The following is a 26,672-nucleotide window of genomic DNA, read 5'->3' as shown; positions in this document are numbered from 1 at the left end:
ATAGTGAGAGGTTTAATCAGTATATTTTTGGTCGACGGATAACAGTACTGACCGATCATAGGAAATTAGAATCGATATTGAAAAAAAAGAATTGGGAAAATGCAAAAATAATGACTGAAAAACACGCTGATGTAGCTACAGGTTTATGATGCTACAGTTCTATACAATCCAGGTAAGAAGATGTTCCTTTCAGACGCACTGTCAAGAGCATACATCCAGGGAGTGAACAACAAATATATGGACAATGAAAATGATGTCAAGGAAGCTGAATATATTCCTGTATTAAAGAGAAGGATGCTTGAACTGCGCTCAGCCACAAAGGAAAACAGAAGCATGAAGCAGTTGCAGCAAGTAATTGTCGAAAGATGACCAGAAGACAAAATACATCTTGATCCAGAGGTGAGACCATTCTTTGGTATGCGAAATGAAATGACGGTACAAGATGCGTTCATTTCAGAGGCAACGAGTCATGATTTCGATGACCTAGCGGGCTGTGCTAAAAGAAAAGCGGCATTCCACACACCTAGGAATAGAAGGATGTTGCAGAAGGGCAAGAGAATGCTTGTATTGGCTTAATATGAACAGTGAGATCAAAGACTATATCTTGAAATGCCCCACATACAGAAAATATAAAGTAGCTAATCCAGATGAACCATTAATGAAACATAAAGTTCCTTACAGACCCTGAGCAAAAGTGGAAGTGGACCTTTTTAAGTTTGCAGATAGAGACTACCTCTATACTGTTGATTACATGAGCAACTTCTGGAAAATTGATCATCTTCAAAATACAGAAGCAAAGACAGTAATAACCAAACTTAAGCACTATTTTGCACGACATGAAATACCAGATCAGGGTAAATCTGATAATGGGCCTCAGTTTAGTAGCCAGGAATTTTCTATGTTTGCAAACAAGTGGTGTTTTTCACATACACCTGTCAGTCTATGCAATAGGAAGGCGAATGGCAGAGTGGAATCTGCAGTAAAGATGGCAAAAAACGTTTCTGGAAAACGATGGAAGATAAGGCTGATCCATACTTAGCAATGTTGGATCACAGAAATACACCAGCTAAAGATCTCTTATCACCATCAGAAGCTGATGTCAAGAAGAACAAAAACACTTCTCCCAACTAGAGAGGAGTTACTCAAGCCAGAATTGCCCAAAAATATAAACAAGTTTGTTAAGTGAGACAGAAGGAAACAAGAACAGTCCTTTACCCACAAAATAAAAACACTTCAACCGTTACACCCTGGAAATGTCGTACGGATTAATCTACACATAAAGGGGCAGAGAGAGTCGAAGAAGGCAATTGTTTGGCGGAGACTGGGTGAACTGTCATACCATGTAAAAGTGCATGGGGAATTATATCGACGGAATAGGGTGGAGTTGAAAAAACTGCAGAAGCACCCCCACTTACATCATTGATCCACCAGCCATATGAAGTGCAGAGCAAGGTATCCAGGAATGAAGGTCAGGGTAGAGAAGAGACATATAACACAGATCGACCTTAATATAAAGGTGAAATAAGAGAAAGACTAAACCCGACACAAACCCCGATAACACCAAGCCTGGAAAGAATAAACCCAAGCCCAAAAAGAGTGCAAACAACATAGTCGGGAAGAATAGTAAAAGATCCGGTGAGATTTTAGGATTTCACAAAATAAAATGAAAAGGGCAGAATAATCTCTGTTAGGCAGGAGGGTAATCAGCCCAATGAATACCCAGGTCACTTTTTTATATATTTTATTTTAATTCTTATATTTCCTTTTTTTGTTTTTTGTTTTCTTTGACAAGAGGGAGGATGTTGCATGAGGAACTAACCAGAGTTTTCACCGTTTGGAGTTAAGCTCCTAAGGACAACTTATGTTTACAGCAGAAAATAAAGACGTACATATGTGGAAAAATATTAATCGTTGTGTTGTGTTTAATCTGTGGTCATCCTAAGAAATGACACATATATAAAAGGAATGTAGATGTTAGGAATTTGTATGTCTTTCTCTAACGCAAAGCAACAAAACTTTTTGGCTAAAGCGTCAAGCAGAGGTTCGCTAGTCACAAGTTGAGTTGAGTAATGTTCGTTGTTCACAACACGAAATACATGTCGACGTTTCCTATTCGCATGTCTTAAACGATTCTCCCACTCCTCCCAGCATCTCACCTTTTATAATGTTTCGGGCACACCCAATTTGCATCTACCACATGAAACTGCTCGAGATCTACGTGTGACCAGAGGCTTTAAAAGACAACAGCTGCCATCTTGGCCTCTTTTTTTTCTTTTTCTGTCTTTCACCCTGCTTCCGAGACAGATTCACGTCCGTTTCTGAGGTAGGTCCTCTCTATGTCTATCACAGAATTTTTAAAAAGTGTTTCATTTTACAGGAATATCATGAAAAAGTCACCAAAGTCCATGTTAATAAAATCATTATAAACTGCAGAAAAAATTAATTTCTCAATCTATCTATATTATCACTGAATTTCAATATTTTAACCCAAAATAAAATTTCATGAGTTTAAATGATAACAATTCTCACAAAAAATTAAAAATTGTATTATTTTTAATAACAATTAATTCAAACAAATTTTAACAAAAAAAAAAACAAAACAAAAAAAACACACACACACACGAAAAAAAAAAGGATTTACATCATACCTGCCGTACTCTCTTGAATGATTAATAAATTGTTTGGCTTTTTTCTATGCATGTCAATGTAATTTTCATTGAGATTTTCATACTTAAAATGCATCTTTACTTTATTTTTAAAAGGCTTAATTGAATTTATCGTTACAACACAACGTTGAAAATATATCGAATCATGTAAAAACATATATTTTGATTAAATGACCACTTCATTTTATTACAAGAAACAGGATCGACTAAATTAATGAAGATATTTTTATCATCTTCGAAAATAAAGCAGAAGTCTTTAATAGTGTTTCAATAAAATTACCTTCTGACATTCTTGGCTTTCATAAAACTTATACATGTCACTTGTTTTAACTGTGTGAACCGGACCTGTTAATAACCTCTTGATATGGGGGGTAATCAAACTTATTTATACAATGAATTTATTTAACATCAACATTTAGTTTAACTTGTCAGTTTCCGATGTCGATGTGAAAACATTTTCCATTATAATATTTTTTACGTGTAAAAATATTTTTATTTAGATTATCTTTAGGCTTTAATCTTTCAAATAAATTACAAGTACCAAGTATATACGCTTATTGTTAGGTTTATATGTTTCTTTATAGCAAACAAGTTATAATATACATATTTTGGCTAAGTAGCAAGAAGAGGGGGTTCGAATATTTCCCAGATTTAAAACCACATTTGTAAATACAAATTGGCTTTTATAGAAAAGAACCTTTTCAATTGTTTTATTTGTGTGAACCGGCCTTGTTAATAAACTCTCCATGGAAGGGGAGTACTCAAGCTAAATTATACAAAGAATCTATTTAACTTGCCAGTTTTAAATGTTGTTGTGAAAACATTCTTCATTATAACCTTTTCATATGTAAAAATATTAGCTTTAAGCTTTAATATTTCAAAGATAATCAAAAACTAATCGAAAACCTAGAAAATATTTAAGACTTTTGTTTCTTGCATTGATTTTCACTGCGCAATAGAATCAAGACATTTAACTTCATATAATTTTGTTCAATGACATGTAAAAATCGAAATCAAATTCCGTGGTTAAAAAAATGACTTTTATTTCTTGCGTTTACTTTTTCTCCTTCTCCAGTTGTTCCTTTCAATCATTTTTATTTCAATTTAATTTTAGTTTAATTTCGTTTGATTGAATAAAACAAGAATATAAGATAGAATTTTTATAGAAAAGCAATATTTTTAATAGTTTTATATTTTTCTTAATATTTTTGAAAAGAACATGAAACACGGATTTATTTTCTAGATTAAACACAACCTTATATAAAAATGAAAAACATGCTATGTTTTTAAATGAAAGTTACTTTTACAAAATCTATTAAATAGGAAATTCTTTCTGATTATCACTGACGTAATCTTAATAAAAACTAATGAAATATAATATTTCCTACACAAATTAAGATACTGTTTAAAATCGTTTTGTGCTGGAAAATATTTCAGAGCCTATCTTACGAAAAATTGTTTCATTTTGGTAACTTTATTAACATTTTAAATAAAATCGAAAAATTCACATAAAAATACATAAAAACTACACAAATTTTTATAACATTATATCTGAAAGAAAATAGATGCATTTATATACAAATACAAAAAATGTACAAATTTGTATGTAATTAAGATATTTTATTCTGTTAAAGTATCATAAGAAATATCATTTTAAAAATCATAGTTTTTGGATGAAATAAAAATTTATTTCTGATAAATCCAAATGTTCAGCCATAATTTTTATAAAATGTTCAAATTATGGTATTTTTCTGTTATAAAACATACGATATTTTCATTTCATTTACATTATTTAGCTTCGTATTGATGTAATTTCTACAAAGTATGCTTAAACATATGCACCAACAAATTATTCCAAATTATAACAATGACATTATTTTCAATTGATTTTGTCTTGGAAAGTATTTTCTTTTATCAAATTGAATAAACCGATTATTTATGTAACACACAATAAATAAAACGAAATATAACTATAAGTTTTCCCTGCAATATCAATAGTATGAACATTGCTTTCATTCTAATATGTAAGGCAGTAACACACTGCAAAATCTATTCAACTTTATTGCAAAAAGTTACTGAAACATATCATTACTTTGTAGCCTCAGAATATAAGATTCATATAATAGAAATAACAACATAATGTATGTCTGTAAAATGTAAATGTTTTACAATAAGTATTCGTATTCAGCATAATGCTATAAGTTCTTTACTTGTAAAAGAGTTGGATACTTTGCAAGAATATGATTTTTGTATTGTTTTATTTTGTTTCTGTGTAACAGAAGAGTAACATATTTCACACGAATATGGTTTCTTTCTAATATATGTTTGCATATGAATGACATACGTGTTTTCCTGGTAAAAGAAGAGGCAGTATAAATTACCAGATCTTTTTTTTTTTAAATAGCCACATGCTTCACAAGAATTTAGTTTCTCATTTTTATTTTTAACATTTTGTTCAAGCCAAATGCCAAGAATTAATCACTATTTATACATTACAATCAAGAAATCTTCTAAAGAGTCAAAGTATGTGTTTGCATATGTTTCAACATAGTCTTTTTAAGTGTAAAAGAAGAGTCACATACATCACAAATATATGGTTTCTCTCGAGTATGTTTTCGCATATGTTGTACCATGTGTTGTTTCTGTGTAAAAGAGGAGTCACATACATCACAAGTATATGGTTTCTCTCCAGTATGCGTTCGCATATGTTGTACTATGTGTTGTTTCTGTGTAAAAGAAGAGCCACATATTTCACAAGAATATGGTTTCTCTCCAGTATGTGTTCTTAAATGAATTCTCAAATCTGTTTTATTTGTGAAAGAAGACCCACATACTTCACAAGAATATGGTTTCTCTCCAGTATGTGTTCGCATATGAATTGTAAAATCTTTTCTATTAGAAAATGAAGAGCCACATATTTCACAAGAATATGGTTTTTCTCCAGTATGTATACGCATATGAACCAACATATACTGTTTATGTCTAAAAGAAGAACCACATACTTCACACGAATATGGTTTCTCTCCAGTATGTATTCGCATATGTACAAACACATAGTATTTCTCTCTAAAAGAAGAGCCACATACTTCACAGGAATATGGTTTCTCTCCAGTATGTGTTCGCATATGATTAACCAAATAGTTTTTTCTTGCAAAAGAAGAGCTGCATACTTCACAAGAATATGGTTTCTCTCCAGTATGTGTGCGCATATGACTAACCAAATTGGATTTTATTGCAAAAGAAGAGCCACATACTTCACAAGAATATGGTTTCTCACCCGTATGTGTTCGCATATGAACTATTAATTTATTTTTATTGATAAAAGAAAAGTCACATACTTCACAAGAATATGGTTTCTCTCCAGTATGTGTTCGCATATGTTGTAACAGGTGTGGTTTCTGTGTAAAAGAAACGCCACATATTTCACAAGAATATGGTTTTTCTCCAGTATGTATGCGCATATGAATGGCCAAATTTTTTTTACTTTTAAAAGAAGAGCCACATACTTCGCAAGAATAAGGTTTTTCTTTAGTATCTGTTTTTGTGCTTTTTTTCATAGTTGATGTATTTACAGTTTTTTAGCTGAATAAGTTTCGTTATATTTCAATTTTTTATTTTAGAATACGAAAGATTTCAGTTTAAGTTTTATGGATTTAAAATTTAATAAATCATTTGCAATTTATATTTTTTCATGTTTACATATAATATATATGATTTAAAATGTAATTACTACCAATTGTGTGCACTGGCGATTAGGTCCATGAATTCACATTAAAAGATCGACCCAAAACAGTGACTGTTTATCCATTTTTAAGATGATATTTACACCTGTAAATAACATAATGTATATAGATATCTAAAACTTCAGTAAAATATAACTTTCTCTGTATTATACTTGATAAAAAACATTTCTACAATCCATAATCAGGGTAGTATAAGTTATCCCTATTAGCAGTATGTTTCTTTTCAATAATTTGTATGCATTAAATAGTGCATTTATTGAAAGGCTCATGAATTTATCATATGCAGCCAAAAGAATGTATGCATTTGAAACAACTATTTTCATTTAGTAAGCCTAAGAGTTTGAGAAATAAAAAAACAGTTGTTAGTAAAATGTTGTCCATCGAAAACGTTTGACAATGTTGCATTCAAATCAGTACAGATTGATGAATATTGTATATTCAGTATTTTTTGCATTTAATTATATTTCAATGAAGACATGCGATAACACGTATATATATATATATATATATATATATATATATATATATATATATATATACTCTCTTATGTGCAAGCTCACTATACAACTGAACAAATATTCAATGTTAATTGATGAATACTAAATGTAAAATAGACTCAGTGAATGGTTATGCATTTCCAAAAATGATAATTCCATGTTACATATTAATATAATATATATAGATTTTCTAAATTTGGTTAAATATAAGTCATTTTCTGTGTATTTTAATAGATACTTCCACCAAATACACCATTTTTCATTATTAAGTGTTACATAAGTTTTTATTATTCTGTTATTCACTGCATTTATGAAAGGGCTCATTACTCCTATGCACTTGCTATAATTATTTCAACTAGTACCATATTTTAAAAGCTTAAAATTAGGAGAAATACTTAAGCAGTAGTAAGACTTTTTTAAAAATATTTTCATAAAATTACATTTTATAAAAGAAAAACTCGTATAATTTTAAATATAATATGATTTTTCTTGTTTTCCAGTTTTAAACTTTGAGCAGTATTGCATGGTAATGATTGCTGGATAATCTGCAAAATTAAAAAAAAACAAGTTTCATGAAATAATTTAATTTTATACATGCTCTTTACAAAATACTAAGATGTTTATGCATATACACTGTTTCTTTCAAAATGGATAAACTAGAAATAGATGTCTGCACAATTAAATAATCATGCTCAATTTTTAAAGAATTTCCAAATTAATTTTTAATTAAAGTAAAACATATAATCAGGATATTTGTTGAGTTACTTATCTATTCAGAAAATGAATTCTCTTTTTATAGATATCGAACTGAATATCTACAAAATCTTCCTTAATGATTTTCAAAATTTAAGAATTTAGTGTCTTTTAATTTACAAAGTTTTATAGTTTCATAGTTTATAAAAATAAATGATTCTTTTGGAGAAGCCAAATTATAGCATTTATGATCTTTATTTTTCAAAATATTTTGACTAATGTTTCTTGATGCACAAAATAAATCTTGCATTTTCCAATGCTTTTAGTTCAACAATGTAAATAAATGTCTGAAACTTGTAAGAAATTGAAGAATATATAAATCACCATAATTTCCCTGATATGCCCTAAAACAAAACCAAAAAATTATTCATCTTTTTCACACATAAAATTTGAAATATCAAATACGCATGAGGACTCGTTTTTTTTTTTATTATGAAAGTATAAATTTAATTGGCATAGGGTCTTTTGTGTCAGGTATAATAGCTCGACTATCAGTATGAAATATAGAATGTATTGCTTATATAAAAACAACTGTAATTTAAAGCTTATAATAGTTTAGTAATGAGTACAGATATCAATCTTTTATCAAATGGATTGAGGTAGCTAAGCACGTGTTAGTTATTCCTGATGAAGAAAATGGACTGATTATATTCATACATTGACGGATTGTCTCCATACATATGTTCATGGTCTGCAAGTAGTACAGAGAGAAATAATGGAGTTTTACCTCTAAAAAAGTTATATTTACAGTGGAATGAAAAGGGGAACACTTGTAGTAATAAAGCAAACGTTGGCTGTGTTATTGACTAATAGGGAATCATCCTTACTGTTGATGTGGAAAATTTGGATACTGATTTTAGCACCAAAAATAACAAATATTGTGATTCTAGATCTTTGAGCTGCCTACCTTAATGAGCCTGTCAAAGATAAATTTGGACTTATCATCTCATAGTTTATCTTTGCAATAAGTATTACTTATCTAGAGTAAGATATGCTGTGAACCTGATTCTGCAAATTATGAGAAGTATTCTGGACATAGTTTATAATAAGCCAAATCAAGAAAGCAATATTGTAATGCATCCACAACATATATGCATTTGTCACATATGAAACCAATATTTGTGAACCCTTGATACGCTTTCAGTTAACAGCTTCAGTAAGTTCCCTGATATGCCCTAAAACAAAACCAAAAAATTATTCATCTTTTTCACAGAAAAAAATTGAAATATCGAATACACATGTAATAAATCTGGCAGTTCTTTTCATATATTTATCTGTAAATTAAATACGGTTTCTCCTTTGAACATGATTTTCAATTAAATCCAAAAATGAAGATGAATGTAACAGTTTTATTCATAAATATAACATAACATAAATTTCATGCTGATAGTTTATACAGTGCAATTACTTGTAAGAGAAAAAACCTATTGGCATAGGGTCATTTGCATCATGTATAATAGGTAGGCTATCAGTATGAAATATAGAATGCATTAGTTCTATAAAAACAATTGTAATTTAAAATTTATAATATAGTTTAGTAATGAGTACAGATATCAATCTGTTAGCAAAGGGATTAAGGTAGCTAAGTCGTGTGTTCGTTATGCTTTATGAAGAAAATGGACTGATTGTCTCCATACATATGTTCATGGTTTGAAAATAGTAAAGTGAGGAATAATGGAGTTTTACCTCGAAGTTATATTTACAAAATTTATTAATGCCACTCAGTGGAATGAAAAGGGAAATATAGTATAGTACAGATATCAATCTGTTATCAAATGGATAAAGGTTGCTAAGCATGTGTGTTAGTTATGCTTGACAAAACTCATTAATGTACCTATTTACTATGCCTCCCCATGGGACAGAGTTAGACACCAGGGTCGTTTTTTAACGTGGAGAAAAGGTACAAAAATAAAAATAGTCTCAGTCGTGAAGGATTTCTCCTCCACTGAAAGAGAACAAGAAATAGAAGTGCAGCATCTGAAGAACAGATGGTATTTATTTGCTCCCCCACCGAGCAAATTAGGCACAAGGCCGATTTTTAATGTGAGGAGTGAAGGGGAAATGGGGACCAACTCCCCGGGGAGTAGGGGAGTTGGATAGTGACAATTGGTATGAAGGGTTGCCCCTACATTGACCAAGGTCTTATATGTGAGGGTGCCCACACATATGGTCTTTGCTTGCAGCATCTGAAGAACAGATGGTATTTATTTGCTCCCCCACTGAGCAAATTAGGCACAAGGCCGTTTTTAATGTGAGGTAAAAACCAGCTCCCCTAAAAGTAGACAAAAAGGGGGCACTCTGGTTACCAAAAATAATAATTGTCCCAGTATAGAGGGTTTCCCCTCCATTGACTGGTACAAATTGTCTTAAGTGCAGCATCTGCCGGCCAGATACTACACTTTGATCTTGGCCAAAAGGCCAAGTAGCCAAAACTCAGTGGAATGAAAATGGAAAACCTTGTAGTAATAAAGCAAACGTTATTGACTAATAGGGACTCATCCTTACTGTTGATGTGGAAAATTTGGATACTGAATTTAGCACCAAAAAATTACAAAAACCAGCCGATGTTGATCAAATATCGTGGCTCCCGATCTTTGATCTGCCTACCTTAATGAACCCATCAAAGATAAATTTGGACTTATCATTTCAAGGTTTATCTTGGCAATAGGTATTACTTATTAGCGTTAGCATTAAGCAACATGAAATTCCAAAGTATTACTGAAAGCTTGTGTATCTGACTGTGTTTCCAGTATGCATACTAAATGTCGGGGTAGTCATTGTTGAATTATTCACAGATGAATCAATAACTAATTGTCAACAACAAGGTAGGCACTGTATGACATGCTTTATATTGTCACATGGACAGTTTATTGTCACAGCCACTAAGTAATGCATTTAAGCTGATCAGCTTAATTGTAAAATAATGGTTGTTTTTCTAATTTTCATTTCGTGAAAAACACAAGAGATTTCATGATTATAAAATAAACATTGACGATTTAATGATTTTATATTATAAAACATACACTGAAGATTTACAGATTTTATTGCAGCATTATAGCACATTGACCTTGCTCTGCAGGGGTTAAACCTATCTCAATATGGCCACTTATTGTCAATTATTTTTTACTGATTTTTTATTCTATAGAATGAACTACAGAGATTGTATGAAATTCAGTAGAGATTTCCAAGTTCAAGTTTCACTTAAAGAAGGTTAAAAGTAAGATCTTATAAACGTTGGAAAAATACTCAAAATGAGACGAGTATTTCTAAAAATACAAATAAATATAAAATATCAATCACTATCTCAATAATCCAGAACACAATTATTTTCTCATTTTATCTTATTAAAACTTCCATATTTTTCTTTTCGCAAATATCAATTTCTGAAAAGAATATTGATAAAGTTTCTGTTGTTAAAATTTACAGACTTAACAAAGATTAACAATTCCAAAAAAAAAAAAACACATAATTAAAATAATCATTCAAGAAATAATGAAAATATAATATTTTTTACAAATAGAAATAATTAACTCTTATTAAAATAATATTTGAACATTAAGCAGTATGTTTTCTTTAAAGGTTACGAAGCTTTGCTTGAGGATTTTAACAATAGATATGGATAGTTAAAATTTTCTGGAATAAGTTTGTAACAATAAATTTAAAAAATGCTTAAATACAATAAAAAAACATGAAGTATTCTGCTTTCTCATTGGCAAAAATGTATTGATAAAATTTTCATTTTTTACTTATATTTTAAACAGCAAAAATAAATCTTACATTTGTGATGTTGAAACTGATCAGAACATTCATGAAAGTTGTGGTGTTCAAATAAATTGATGTTACAGCAAAACTGACGTTACAAAAATCTATAAATAAAAAAAAATAAAATAAAAACACAAATAATCATTTAAAAATATGGAACACTAAACATTTTGGCTGGAGGTAAACGTTTCATCTGGGCTGACATTTCCCGCCTGATAGTCAGGGATCCGAACCTTGGATTAACCACCAAGGAGGCTGTCCTATGAGCAGGTCCAAAGTACTTAGGCTGCTGTATTGCCATTTGGTGAGTAGATTCTTGATCATGCAGTAGTTTCCGGTGGGACCTCTCAATGCCATACTAGTGGGTAATTGTAACGGCTTTACCTTATCATGTGCTACAAAAAAAATCCTGTCTTTTTCTCTCTTACTTTCCCTTTCTGTCCTGCTCTAACCAAGTCTGTTGACCGGTTCCACAAATCCCAAAACCACAACATGAAATATCTCCAGAAAGAAAACATGAATAACCCTAGAACCCAATCCTTCAACATAGACTCCTACTACAATATCTCCTTCTCCAACATCAGGGGGTTTACGTTTCAACCGATTACAGGAGAAAAAAAACGAACATATTCTTCGTAAGCAAGACTTGCATAGAGCCGACCACTTCCCTAAATTAGTTCATAATATAAGGATACTCTAACTTAACATCTAAATCTGATCCCCAAGATCGCCATGGTCATGGAATATGTACCTAGATTAAAGATGGCTTTCTGTGTGGTAAGGATATCTTCAGAGAAGACTCTAATTTACCTTATATGTGCTTTCAGGTTGCACTTGCTTACACCACAGTAGTTATATTTGCCCTCTATCACCCACACAACAGCATAGTTACTATCTTTAAGAGTATATCTGAGAAAATTGACCACATCCTGTCTGCTCATCCTGCAGCTAACATTTACATTTTTAGTGACTTCAACGTCCACAATGTGGAATGGCTGACCCACTCGAAGAAAACAGACGATGAGGGGAGGTTCTGTCATAATTTTGCCATTGCCTATGACCTCACTCAGATTGTTCACGTACCAACCCGTGTGCCCGATATTACCAGTCAGTTTGCAAGCCTTCTAGACCTTTTTTTTACAACTTCCCCTGAGCTATGTTCATGTTCTGTTCTATCTCCTCTGACCACTTGGTTGTATCAGTTAAGATAAAAATGAAATGTAATAAGTCTTCAGGCGTACCCCTCCATCGTACTGTATATCAATACTATATGGCAGACTGGGATAGCTTCCATATATTTATATCTGATCTACCTCCGCATTCCATGTTTAAAAAGGATATGTCCTCTATAGTATCAGACCTGATAATAGTGCAGTCATGTAAACAAATTGTTTAACTGATGGGAGCCAACACAGGTTGCTGCATGCTAAGTTTCTTCTCAAAACAATTGTCAGTACATGTTTCTAGAAAAAAATTACACTGAGTAACACAGCGCTGCAGATCACCTGTCACGCATGCATTACACACTTGGGAAGTAATGATGCCTCATAAAGTGTGGGAGTAAAAAACAGCTCATCCAACCTGCAGGTACCAAGGTATAATTTATCTGATTAGCAATGTAATTGTCATTTGAACACCAAGTGGTAAGATAACAATGAGGGTGCTAGAAGTGAATGTTGATTGCCAAAAGGCGACTAGTAATTGCAAAGTGGTCTAGCCAGCGTCACATCTTGTACAGAGAGAAAAATGGCCCAGTCATTTACATATGGCTGATATATGCACACATGCACTCCATTACATGTATTTGTAGGCCACTGAAATGAATGCAGTGGTAAGCTGGTTGTTAAGGCTATTTTAAGGTGCTGACAACTTTTATATTTACTTTAGGTACTTGGCTCTTATACAGGTACAGAATTGAGATATCTACTGAAGTGGTAGAATGGTGCCACCATTTTTCCAGCAACATCGGCAATGGATGTGATGTAAATGTTCCATTTCAGATCAGGAATAAAGGTCAGGTCAAGAAGCTTGGTAAAGAAAGAAAAAAAAGAGAATTGTGCTCAGGGTAAAACCCTGAGTTTTTTTGGTGGGAGGGGGTTATATAAACCATTAATATTTCATTAAGATAAAATGTTTTTCTTGATCTGTGATCATAAATAAATAAATCCAGAAAATTTCATGAAATTTTGTTTTTTTACATAAAATAATACTATCTCATTAAGATAAAATGTTAATTCTGTGATTGTAAATAAATGCAGAAAATTTTATTAAAATTTTGTTTTTTTACATAAAATAATACTATCTCATTAAGATAAAATGTTTATTCAGTGATTGTAAATAAATGCAGAAAATTTTATTAAAATTTTGTTTTTTTTTACATAAAATAATACTATCTCATTAAGATAAAATGTTTATTCAGTGATTGTAAATAAATGCAGAAAATTTTATTAAAATTTTGTTTTTTTTACATAAAATAATATTATCTCATTAAGATAAAATGTTAATTCTGTGATTGTAAATAAATGCAGAAAATTTCATGAAATTTTGTTTTTTTACATAAAATAATACTATCTCATTAAGATAAAATGTTTATTCAGTGATTGTAAATAAAGGCAGAAAATTTCATTAAAATTTTGTTTTTTACATAAAATAATACTATCTCATTAAGATAAAATGTTTATTCAGTGATTGTAAATAAATGCAGAAAATTTCATTAAAATTTCGTGGAATTTTTGTGAATTTAAGTTATTTTGATACTTTATTTTGCAGGTACCTACAAATAATCATTGTGGACAGACAACCTGATTTTTGCAGGAGAACAAGTTAAAATAAAAGGAACATGGTATCTGTGGCATTCTTTCCGAGTTGCTGCTACGTTGACTTTCTAAAAATTTACTCATCAACATATGCACCTTGGACTCAATTTATTCAGCACTTCCTGTTGAGTTTTTTCTCATCATTATCAGTATTGTCACCCACTTTTTTAAACCAACTTTTCATTCCAAAAATAAATATTTCCTATAAACATTTAACTTTCTTAAACATGTGAAATAACTTTTTGTTATGTTTTTAGTAGTGTTTAGTAAGGTTTTATTTAAACCGAATCATACCGAAAACTGTCTTCTTTTGTTAGAGTATGTAATAATATGTTAGGTAATTGCAACATCTTTAAAATAAAATTTTTTAAAGTCAGTCGAAAAAAAAAATTTTTGAACAACAAAACGAAATGAACGAAGTGATTTCTTGTTTTAAATAATAAATAAATAAAAAACTCTAAAACAAAACGAAACAATAAAGACCCTATTGGAGTGATTTCTATATTATCACTCTACGTTTATATGCAACCATGGAATGTTAACTCATATCTCTATTAAAACAAAAGCAATCATAATGGTTTGAATGCACCCCTGTAGTAAAAGAAAGGGAATTATCATGTAATAAAAAAGAGCTTCAAAATCAATAATACTTCATTTTTGTTTGGAAATTTTTTTTTAACAAAGAAACGATTATTAGATGACTTAATTAAAATGAGTCGAGTTTGACGGGTGGAAGTCAACATTTTAAGATGGCGACCAGAAAAGAAATATCACAGAAAATTACAAAGATTATTTTAATTTTTTTCTGTTTTTGTGATTTAATTATTTTTTTTATTTGGTTGTTTTATGTTAAATTACAAAACATTCATTCATTGTTAAAATGTATTTTAATTTATTTTGTTGTTTTTGTGATTTCATTTTTTTAATTTGGTTGTTTTATGTTAAATTAAAAACCATTCTTTCATTGTTAAAAATTATTTTAATTTTTTGTTGTTTTTGTGATTTCATTTTTTTAATTTGGTTGTTTTATGTTAAATTAAAAACCATTCTTTCATTGTTAAAAATTATTTTAATTTTTTGTTGTTTTTTTATTTCATTATTTTTTAAATTTGGTTGTTTTATGTAAAATTACAAAAAATTCTTTCATTGTTAAAAATTATTTTATTTTTTTTAACTTGGTGGTTTTATGTAAAATTACAACACATTTTTTCATTGTTAAAAATTATTTTATTTTTTTAACTTGGTGGTTTTATGTAAAATTACAACACATTTTTTCATTGTTAAAAATTATTTTTATGTTTTGTTGTTTTTGTGATTTCAATATTTTTTTAATTTGGTTGGTCTATGTAAAATTGCAAACATTCTTTCATTGTAAAAATTATTTTAATTTTTTTTTGTGTTTTTGTGATTTCAATATTTTTTATTTGGTTGTTGTGTTAATAAAATTACAAAACATTTTTTCAGTATTAAAAATTCTTTTTAATTTTTGTTGTTTTTGTGATTTCAATATTTTTATTTACTTGGTTGTTTTATGTAAAATTACAAACCATTCTTTCATTGTTAAAAATTATTTTAATTTTTTGTTGTTTTTATGATTTTAATATTTTTTTAAATTTCGTTGTTTTATGTTTAATTACAAAACATTCTTTCATTGTTAAAAATGATTTTAATTATTTTGTTGTTTTTGTGATTTCAATATTTTTTTTAATTTGGTTGTTTTATGTTTAATTAGAAAACATTCTTTCATTGTTAAAAATTATTTTAATTATTTTGTTGTTTTTGTGATTTCAGTATTCTTTTTAATTTGGTTGTTTTATGTTTAATTACAAAACATTCTTTCATTGTTACAAATGATTGGCGATCACGCATATTAACTTACTCGAGGCATTGCCACGTCATAGGAAATTGATAATGATAGTCAATTACGAATTTAGGAAAACTTGTCCCCGGAAGCTTGTACCTAGAAAACCCATACCTGGAAAACTGATACCCAGAAAACTCATCTCTTTTTTCTAGGTAGGAAAACTGCTTCCTTATTGAATAACTATTGAAAACACATTTTATGACCGTTCTTGAAGGAGATATTTTTTTTAAAAGAGACTATGCCCTCATTAATATTTAAAAAAAAAAAAATTTACTTCTTTACCGTTGTTTTTAAAAAATAAAATCTAGTTTCTAATTGAGTTGATTTTCTGGTGGTTAATAGAAGAGCCGCAAGTCAATGCAGCAAAACGAACAGGAGTAAAAAGGTGAAGTACAGTTTCTTGCGTGAAATTTACAGCATGTACCTAATTGACAATCCTGTCAAAATGGGGGGGGGGCTCCTAGGCGAACAACTGAAATTGGTGAGAGTAAATTTATGTTCAACCAGGATCATGCATTATAACTGATGGCTGGCGATCATATAATGCTTTAAGCTAATCACTTTTTGGTCGATCACAAGTAAAATTTAGTGGACCCGAATGATCCGACAGTCACACAAATACAGTTGAAGGGTCGTGGAGTCTATGTAAGGTGAAACTAAGAGCTACAAGAGGCACTAGCTCAGAAAATTTCCACAGCCACCTACAGGAATTTCTGTGGCACCGATTAAAAAATATCATCTTCTGGATTTGTACTCATTACATTGTTTGAATTTAGCCGTTTTTAACATATGTGAAATATTCACATTTTTAAACTGTTGCATATTCACCTTTTGAAACTGCTAAAACTAAAAAAATGTGACACATTCATAGTTTTTTCCTGTCTGTAAATAAATATATTTTTAAAATACTGAAATTGTTTGAACAAATATATAACATTTGATAAGGTATGTGATTAAAAAATTTTTAAAAATAATTGATAAAAAGATCTGCTATTAAAAAATAATAGATAAAAAGATCGTAATAGATTACAAAGGTTTAAATAAAAAAGTAACTATATTTGAAAAAAAAAAGTATATTTGAAAAACAAAACAAAAAAAAAAGACCTTTCTTGATTAAACTGTACAAGTACCAAGATATGCGATTGCATATCTTGGTACTTGTACAGTTTAATCAAGAAATTTACAAATTAAAATATTGCCACCACGTAAGCAATCCTCTTTTTTATTTTCTCACAATAAAATAGAATTGAAAATCGTATCGATTATTCTGTGCTTCCATAGTTACATTGAGAGACGCATGTGCCAACTTCGGTGTGTTTAAAACTTCCTGTCTCCTTTTATTCACCATAACCCTGCATTTTATATGTAATTTCATTCTAAAATAGATAAGTATCGAAAATATGACCATTTTATTTTTTTTTGCTAGATTTATTAAACACGGGTATGTTTTCACGTTCGGAATCCTTACTACATGGGAACGTTATTGTAAAGCGTCAATTATGTAAACAAGGTTTTCGTCTCGCAGTTTCATTATTTTCGTACGATGAAAAAAATAATTAAAATTAATAGTTTATTTCGCCTTTCTTCTTTTAAATCGCCTAAAATTTTCAAAGAGATTAAATTCATTTTTAATGATATTTTTAAAGAGATTAAATTTATTTAATCCCAATTACCAACATTTCCCTTCCAAAAATTGCTTTACACCTCAATGCGATATTTTTTGAAAATTAAAAAAAAAACATATTTACAAAAGGTTGAAATAATTCAAGTAATATTATACTTACATTTATTGAATCCTCTTTTTCTTGACTTGTTTGATGGAAAACATATGTTGATCTTTTAAGGGTTGCGGTTGTTTTTATTCGCTTTAAAGGGCAGAATTAAGTGAATCTCGTCAAGGTCGAATAACGTTGGCCCTCGGGACAAGATCAAAGTGTAGTATCTGTTAATGCTGCAGCTGCACTTCTATTTCTTGTTCTCTTTCGGTGGAGGAGAAATCCTTCACGACTGAGACAATTTTTATTTTTGTACCTTTTCTCCACGTTAAAAAACGACCCCGGTGTCTAACTCTGTCCCGTGGGCGTGGGGAGGCATAGTAAATAGGTACTTCATGTCAAAACTGAGGTTTTCTACTGGGTTTCTCTTCTCCTTTCCCTAATAAGTTTGTTATTAAACACAATTGTTACATTATATTTTTACTTATGTTGATTATTATTGATATTGTTATCGTTGTTAAATTTAAATCTATAAGTCTAGCCTTGTAATCTCGAGAGCTTAGATGCTGAGTAGGACAAAGGGTTCGTCAGATTGAAGTCGGCGCATGCGTCATCAACCCAAACGAGCATTTCTTCAACGTCACTGTGCCCCCCTACCTCTCTCTTTGTTAAGAAAAAAAAAACCTTTAAATATCGAATCAGAAACTAGAAAACTAAATGAAACAAATTTTATGTTCCATTAAAATTATTAATTTGTTGTTGACCCTTCGAAGTTGCTTTAATTCGAAGAATGTTTTATTTAAATTATTAATTTGTTCGAAAAAAAAATTACTTACTAAAAATTCAATGCTGTTTTCATTACAAAATTGTTTTATTAAAATTATATTTTCTCATGCGTATTTTTAAATAATGTTTTTACAATTATATATTGATACATTTTTATACAACAAATGTTTTGGTTTTCAAATATTTTTTTCTGTTCGGAAAAAGAAAATGTTTATTACATATTTATATTGTTATTTGACAAAGAAAAAAAAAATGGATGTTTTTTTAATGTCGTTATTTATTTAATTCATTTTCAGTGAAAAAAAATTAATAAAAGAATTAATGGTATATGTTTCGTTTAGGTCCACCTCCACAATTTTCTTTAAAATGACGACATTTATAGGTTTTCGACTATGCTGAATACGAAAATCGCATTGAAATGTTGCAGAGATAAGTAGTTATCAAGATAGAAAAAATGCATTATGCACGATAATTTTGGCGGCCATTTTGTTTTTTTTTCCTTCATGTAAAATTCTGATTGCTTAGGGCGCGCGCGCATGCGCGTAAAAAAATGGCCGCCAAAATTACCGTGCATAATGCATTTTTTTTTCTATCTTGATAACTACTTATCTCTGCAACATTTCAATGTGATTTTCGTATTCAGCATAGTCGAAAACCTATAAATGTCGTCATTTTAAAGAAAATTGTGGAGGTAGACCTAAACGAAACATTTACCGAATTAATAATTATATTTTATTTTAGTAAAAAAGATAACGCACAGTAGTAATTCGTAGTAATGAAAAAAAAACAACGTAATTAGCAGGTAAGCATGGAAAAAAAACAAAGAATGAACAATTTTATTTTAGTAAGAAGCATAGCGAAACATTTTAGTAATAAAAATAACGAAATAGTAATTCGTTCTTACTAAAATAATAACAGAGAAAGTCATCTTTTTTAGTAAAAATAAAAAATGTGAAATAAAAAATTTTGCTATCAAAGTGTAGTATCTTTTCTCCAAATGCTGTAGTCTGTACTTCCATTTCTTGTTCTCTTTCAGTGAAGAAGCAGTCCTTCACGACTGAGACATTTTTAATATTTTATTTTTGTACCTTTTCTCCACGTTAAAAAACGACCCTGGTGTCTAACTCTATCCCGTGGGGAGGTATTGTATACAATCGTACAGGAAAAAACCCCAAATAATTCTATAAAAAAAAAAGACAAAAAAAAACAAAAAACAATCTATAAATGTTTAATGATTGTAATATATGACGATACGGAGTTATTCCCCCTTCACCAATAACTTTAATCGTATTGACTTAGCGTGTATTATCTCCCCCTTGTCTATACGCTCTTCAGTAGAGAACTATATTCTAAAGAAAACAGTCCTGTATATATTTTATCGTGTATTAAAGCCTTCCATTTTTAGGGTTATTTCTGTCTTTTTCTCTACTCACTTCAATTTAATACACGATAAAATATTAAATATATATAACTACGAAAGCACGAAGATGGACAAATTCTTAAAACCTGATAAACTGGATACACTTCCTAACAGCGCTTCCTCTACGAAAATATTCAACCAATGGTATCGGACTTTTTCGGCTTTGATGAGGAGAACTGAAATACGGGATGATATCGATAAACTAGACCTGCTGATTACGTACATTTCCTCGGATGTCTTTGAATACGTAGCGGAGCAACAAACCTACGAGGCAGCAATCAATCAACTCAGGGAATTATACGTTAAAGCCATCAACGAAATTTTCGCCAGACATGTGCTGTCAACTCGCGCACAAAAAGAGGGATAAACCATTGACGAGTACGTACAAGAATTACGACTTCTATCAAAAGAATGTAATTTTAAAGCAGTTGACGCGGCACAAAACCGGGATGATAGTGTAAGAGATGCTTTTACGATCGAACACCATCAGGCAACGGTTATTGGAAAACAGGACTCTCGACCTAGATACCGCCATTGACCAAGCTAGGGCACTCGACACAGCTCAGAAAAACTGCGAATCTTATTTGCGCTATTTTCCACCAGTCAGTGCTTCTACAACCGAGAATGGGAACATTTCAACGATGGAAAATTGTGCCGCACTCCTCAACACAAAATCACGGTGTTATTTCTGCAACGGACCACGTCACGATCGCCAATTCTGCCCAGCTAAGATCTGTCTGTTCAGGCCAAATACAACTACTTCAGCTTCAATACATTCGTCAACTGAAACACGCAGACTTGCTACTATTACAAACAACAATAAGTCCGCACCCGTAACAGTAGCTTCAGATTCAACGGCAGCTTTTTCTCTTTGTTCCTCTTCATCGATACTAAGGCAAGCCACTGTATACATAATGAATGAAAAAAAATGAAGCTGCGGCATTAATGGAGACTGGGAGCTCTGGATCTTTCATTTCGCTCGACTACGCAAAAAGAAATAAATTAAAAATAAAACCCACTTCAGGATCCGTCTCCATGGCCTCCTCGCCACTGAATGCTCCAGGAAAAGGACTTTGCTCAGTCAACCTCAACTTGCTAGGTGAGTCTTACCCAAATCCTCCTCTCTCTGTACTACCAAATCTTTGCAGTGATGTCATTTTTGGTCAGGATTTCATGAGACAACATTCTGGAGTCTTGTTTGCTTTCAGTGGTCCTAGGAAAGATCTTGTCATGTCTAACCCTACTGCATGCAGCGTACCATCAGCTTCAGTAGACAGTCTCCCACTTTTTTTAAACCTTGCACGCAACTGCAAACCCATTGCTACGAGATCTAGGAGATTCGGAGGCAATGAAAGAAACTTTATTGAATCCGAAATAAATACGATGCTTCAGGAGGGAGTAATTGAAGAGAGTACATCTCCGTGGAGAGCTCAAGTTCTTATTGTCTCGAATGAATGACAAAGAAAAAGACTGGTGGTTGATTACAGCCAAACAATCAATAGATTTACAAAACTAGATGCTTACCCCTTACCTAGAATGGATGACTTGGCGTGGGAAATCTCCCGATATAAACTATACAAATCACTAGACTTAAAAAGCGCCTATCACCAGATACCTATTCGGGAGGAAGAAAAACCATATACGGCTTTTGAAGCTAACGGGAAATTATACAAATTTTGTAGAGTACCATTTGGAGTCACGAATGGAGTGGCCTGCTTCCAAAGAACCATAGATAATCTAGTAAAACAAAATGGCCTCCTTGTGTGTACGTAGACAACATAGTAGTGGTAGGAATGACCCAGCAGGAACATGATAAGAACCTCACGAAATTCAGGGAGGTAGCTCGGCTACACAACCTGACCTTCAATGAAAATAAATCTGTTATATCAACAGAATCTATTGATTTTTTGGGCTACACTATATCTCAGGGTAAAATAAAACCCGACGCAGAAAGACTACGGCCACTGAAGGAACTGCCAACCCCAAGAGATAAAGCGGCACTATGGCGAGTTGTCGGGTTGTTTTCATACTACTCTCAGTGGATTCCCAAATTTTCAGACAAGATCAGACCCTTGAATATAGTCGACTCCTTCCCCCTGAAGCAAAATGCCGTGAAGGCATTCAAGGACCTCAAAGAAGAGATCAAGGGTGCCTTACTACACTCCATCGATGAGAATATCCCACTGGTAGTGGAAACAGACGCCTCTGATACAGCTGTTGCGGCTACTTTGAACCAAGCCGTCCATCCTGTGGCTTTCTTCTCACGTACACTAACACCCACTGAGCGTAAACACGTCTCAGTCGAGAAAGAGGCTTGCGCCATAGTCGAAGCTGTCAAAAAATGGTCCCACTATTTATCTACTCAACATTTTACAATTGTCACCGACCAACAAGCAGTGCATTACATGTTCCACTCAGTGAGACTAGGTAAAATTAAAAACAATAAGATCCAAAGATGGAGGATGGAGCTGGGGTGTTATGACTATGACATAATGTACCGCCCAGGCAAGAATAACATCCCTGCTGACACACTATCAAGAGCACATTTTGGAGTTGTCGTTAGCAGAGAAAAACTATTCGACCTCCATACTCGACTCTGTCATCCAGGCATCACCAGACTAACTCACTTCATAAAAATTAGAAACCTGCCATACTCGATAGAAGACGTTAAAAAGGTATGTGCTGAGTGTCCTGTATGTGCCCGTTGGAAACCTCGTTTCCACACACGAGACGCAGCAAAACTAATTAAGGCCATACAACCAATGGAACAACTCAGTATGGACTTCAAAGGACCCTTACCTTCCAACTCCAAAAATCGATATATGTTGGTAGTGATCGCCGAATATTCGCGCTTCCCATTCGCCTTCGCTTGTCCAAATATGACAACAGATGTGGTGATTAAGTGTATAAACCAGTTATTCGCCATTTTTTGAATGCCCTCATATATCCACACTGATCGCAGGTCTTCATTTGCGTCAAAGAAACTCCGGGAATACCTTACCGGTTTAGGCATAGCAACCAGTCGAACGACTCCATATAACCCTCAAGGGAATGGACAATGTGAACGCTACAATGGCATTGTCTGGAAACACGTACAACTGGCGCTAGCTTCTAGAAACTTCCCAGAAGCTCAATGGGAAACCGTACTCCCAGAAGTACTACACACAATCAGATCTTTGCTCTGCACTGCAACTAACGTAACCCCTCATGAGAGACTATTTTCTTATCAACGATGCTCACCAAGTGGACATTCTCTACCTTCCTGGCTCACTACACCGGGCCCGGTACTTTTACGTCGTCATGTTCGTACCAGTAAGTATGAACCCCTTGTAGAAGAGGTGCATTTAGTAGAAGCGAACCCACAATATGCACATGTGCATTTTCCTGACGGAAGGAATTGACAGTTTCCATGAGTAACTTGGCTCCAGTTGGTGACTTATCCTTAAGAAAAGAGACAACCACCACCAGAAATGAGGAAATCACACCGACACCGACACCAACTGAAGGACCAAGCATGGAAGATGACCCGGCAAGACGAGTATGACGGATGGTGAGAGAATACGCCCGTCAGCAGAGGATGAGGATCCTGCATTAACCCAGGAACCTGAAAAGTTGAGACGGTCTACACGAGAGCATCGCAAACCAGTACGATACGACAAACTCTAAATCTTTTAAGGATGGGAGAATGTAATATATGGTGATACGGAGTTATTCCCCCTTCACCAATAACTTTAATCATGTTGACTTAGCGTGTATTATCTCCCCCTTGTCTATACGCTCTTCAGTAGAGAACTATATTCTAAAGAAAACAGTTCTGTATATATTTTATCGGGTATTAAAGCCTTCCATTTTCAAGGTTATTTCTGTCTGTTTCTCTATTCACTTCATTTTAACAGTTTTTTATTTAAAATAAATATCAAAAGATTAAAATTATATTTTTTATACAAAAAATGCTTTGCTTTTCTTATATTTTTGTGTTATTTATTTCGTTATATATTTTTGTGTTATTTATTTCGTTATATATTTTTGCGTTATTTATTTCGTTATATATTTTTGTGTTATTTATTTTGTTATATATTTTTGTGTTATTTATTTTGTTATATATTTTTGTGTTATTTATTTCGTTATATATTTTTGCGTTCTCGGAGACGCTTGTTTATATTTCATCATCTTCCTTTTTTAACACGGCTTTTAATTTTAGCCTGTGATGGTTGGTGTCCCATGAATTTAATTTCGAAAATTTTTGCGTTCTCGGAGACGCTTGTTTATATTTGAGGTTCACAGAACGTCTGGTAGAGGGCATTTCTCATTCAAAGAACAGGGGTCGATAACTTGTTTCAGTCGCCTCATGGCACTGGTATGCAGAAGTGCCAAAGCATGTTTTGATATTTAAAAAATGACTAAAATGTGAAATATAACCGTTTTAATGTTAAAAAAAAAAAATGGGTTTGTATTACTGTACACATAGATTCGAAAAAGTTGCAAAAAAACAAATATATAACAAATAAATGTTATCAAAGGAAAGATAAGTTACTTTTCTACTAAACTGGATATATTTTTTGTGTTTTTATTCAATATAACGTGTTTATTTAGCTCGAAAGACATACAGTGTTTACCGATGTATTGGAAAATTCAAAATGGCGCCCGACTCTCTTTAACACAGTAAGTTTGGGAAAAGGTGTTATAAAGAAAAAAAAAATTAGACAAAATACTATTAAAAACCCAACGAATATTAGTCAACCTATGTCACGGTAACATATATTGAGCGAGTTTTTAACAGTATTTTGTCTAGTTTATTATTTATAACACCTTTTCTCAAACTTACCGTGTTTAAGAGAAAATCGGGCGCCATTTTGAATTTTCATTTTACATCGGTAAACACTGTATGCTTTTCGAGATGAATAAACATGTTACATTGAATAAAAACACGAAAAATATATCCAGTTTGGTAGAAAAGTAACTTATCTTGCATTTGATAACATTTATTTGTTATATATATATATATATATATATATATATATATATATATATATATTTTTTTTTTGATAACTTTTTCGAAAACAAACCCAAAACTTTTTAAATATGAGCGTGGGTAAAAAACAGTGCATTGTGACACCTCCCTTTATATAAGGAAGTGGATACCTGTAACCGGTTTCAGATAATTTTGACAACATGGAAACATTTATCTGCAACCGAAAAATAGGTTATGTCCCTTTAAAATTTCGAAATTAAAATAGTCTTTTTCAATAGAATTTCTAATTAATTGAACTTGATCTAGCGGATAACGATTCTGTCTTTGTTGGAATCGACCCAGTTTCAAATGGCGATGTTTCAATCAGTGATATTTTTTTAAATAATTAATTTTTTGTTTTTACAATTAAAATATTATCGAATTTTTTTTTCATTATTAAAATATTGAAATTATCGAAAAATATTTTTTTTATTGAAAAATATTGCAATGTAAAATTTTTACTTAGCATTTCAATTAGTTTTAATTGGTTTCAGTTACTTTTAATAAACTGGCATTCCACTCAACAAATTTCACCGTTTCGAGGGGACATACAATGTATTTTTCTTAGTAATTAATTGTTTTTTTTTTTTTTATAATTAAAATATTGAAATCTGTCAATGTAAATGTTCTGTTAATAATTAATTTTTTTTATCGAAAAATATTGCAATGTGAAATTTTTATTTAACATTTCAATTGGTTTCAATTTCTTTTAATAATCTGGCATTCCACTCAACAAATTTCACCGTTTCGAAGAGATACATTTATTTTTGTCTTATCACCGGAAAATTGTCTTTTCACATAGTTTATTCCTTTTTTGAAATATCTTAAAATAAGATTGGCAAAAGGTGATGCATTCCCCGCGTTTGAAGCATTTCTTAAAGCTATGAAAGAGTATGAAACAACAAGAGGCGTACTCTTTGTGATTGCAGGGAGTGACAAGAATCACGCTATAACTACAAATACTAAGTTTCCATATGAAAGCATAAGATAAGAATGCAAACAAGGTAAGATTAGGCCCAGTACAAGTAGAGGACTGCGCACTAATCAGTCATCATACAATCAAGGATGTACAGCAGGTTTGTGTGTACGATTGCAAAGAAAAGGTACCGTATGTATGAATATTTCTGTATTCAGAGATGCACACAACCATCCAGTCAGCAAGGAAATTGCATCCTGTAGTTGACTGGTGGTATAGAAGGAAATGCGTGTTCATCTCACGTCGGGTCACCAATTTGTGGTGGACTGGTGAATATATTATATATATTCCCCAGTCGTATAAAATAGGAAAAATGAATTGTATTGTGAAAGGAAAAATGAATTGAATTGAGGAAGGAACGAACAACGCGTTTATTTGAATTAAACGAACTAGAATTTATTTCGTGAAGAAACAAATGAAAGAAAAGGGTACAGCACATGTTTAGTTTGGTGTGCGTCTCTCGCTGTTAACTGGTGAGAAGGAAAGTCTATTGTTGTAGAGAGAGACAGAGAGAAAAGTCAATCCAGTTTATGGAGATAGAAAGCGTGTAAGGTGTATGTACTGTCTGTTGACTCATGCCCCGCACATAGTAGCAGGTGGCGTGAGGCGCACGGGCGCGCGCGCCCCACAAGGGAGCCATTGGTCCATCGACCGCTTAGGTCA

The 26,672-nt window shown here is 31.8% G+C and overlaps 1 protein-coding gene across 2 annotated transcripts in view; it reads right to left on the bottom strand.

The window, feature by feature from the left end:
• Positions 1-4,293: 4,293 nt before the first annotated feature.
• Positions 4,294-26,672, bottom strand: part of LOC145269380 (uncharacterized) — a 63,122-nt gene continuing 40,743 nt past the window's right edge. The window contains exons 1-3 of one of the 2 annotated variants that reach the window (XM_080125066.1): positions 17,886-18,606; positions 11,437-11,525; positions 4,294-7,451 (exon numbers count right to left, since the gene is read on the bottom strand). In XM_080125066.1, coding sequence (XP_079981192.1) covers positions 5,177-6,223 — 1,047 coding nt within the window. In that variant the 5' untranslated portion in view covers positions 6,224-7,451; positions 11,437-11,525; positions 17,886-18,606 and the 3' untranslated portion in view covers positions 4,294-5,176. Of the gene's footprint in view, positions 7,452-11,436; positions 11,526-17,885; positions 18,607-26,672 lie in introns of those variants that run through there. The other variant, XM_080125067.1, reaches the window with a different exon arrangement.

Source organism: Euprymna scolopes, chromosome 45, assembly GCF_053919585.1.
Source record: "Euprymna scolopes isolate OS-2025 chromosome 45, ASM5391958v1, whole genome shotgun sequence".
Taxonomy (NCBI): Eukaryota; Metazoa; Mollusca; class Cephalopoda; order Sepiida; family Sepiolidae; genus Euprymna; species Euprymna scolopes.
This window is presented reverse-complemented; position numbering and strand designations above follow the sequence as displayed.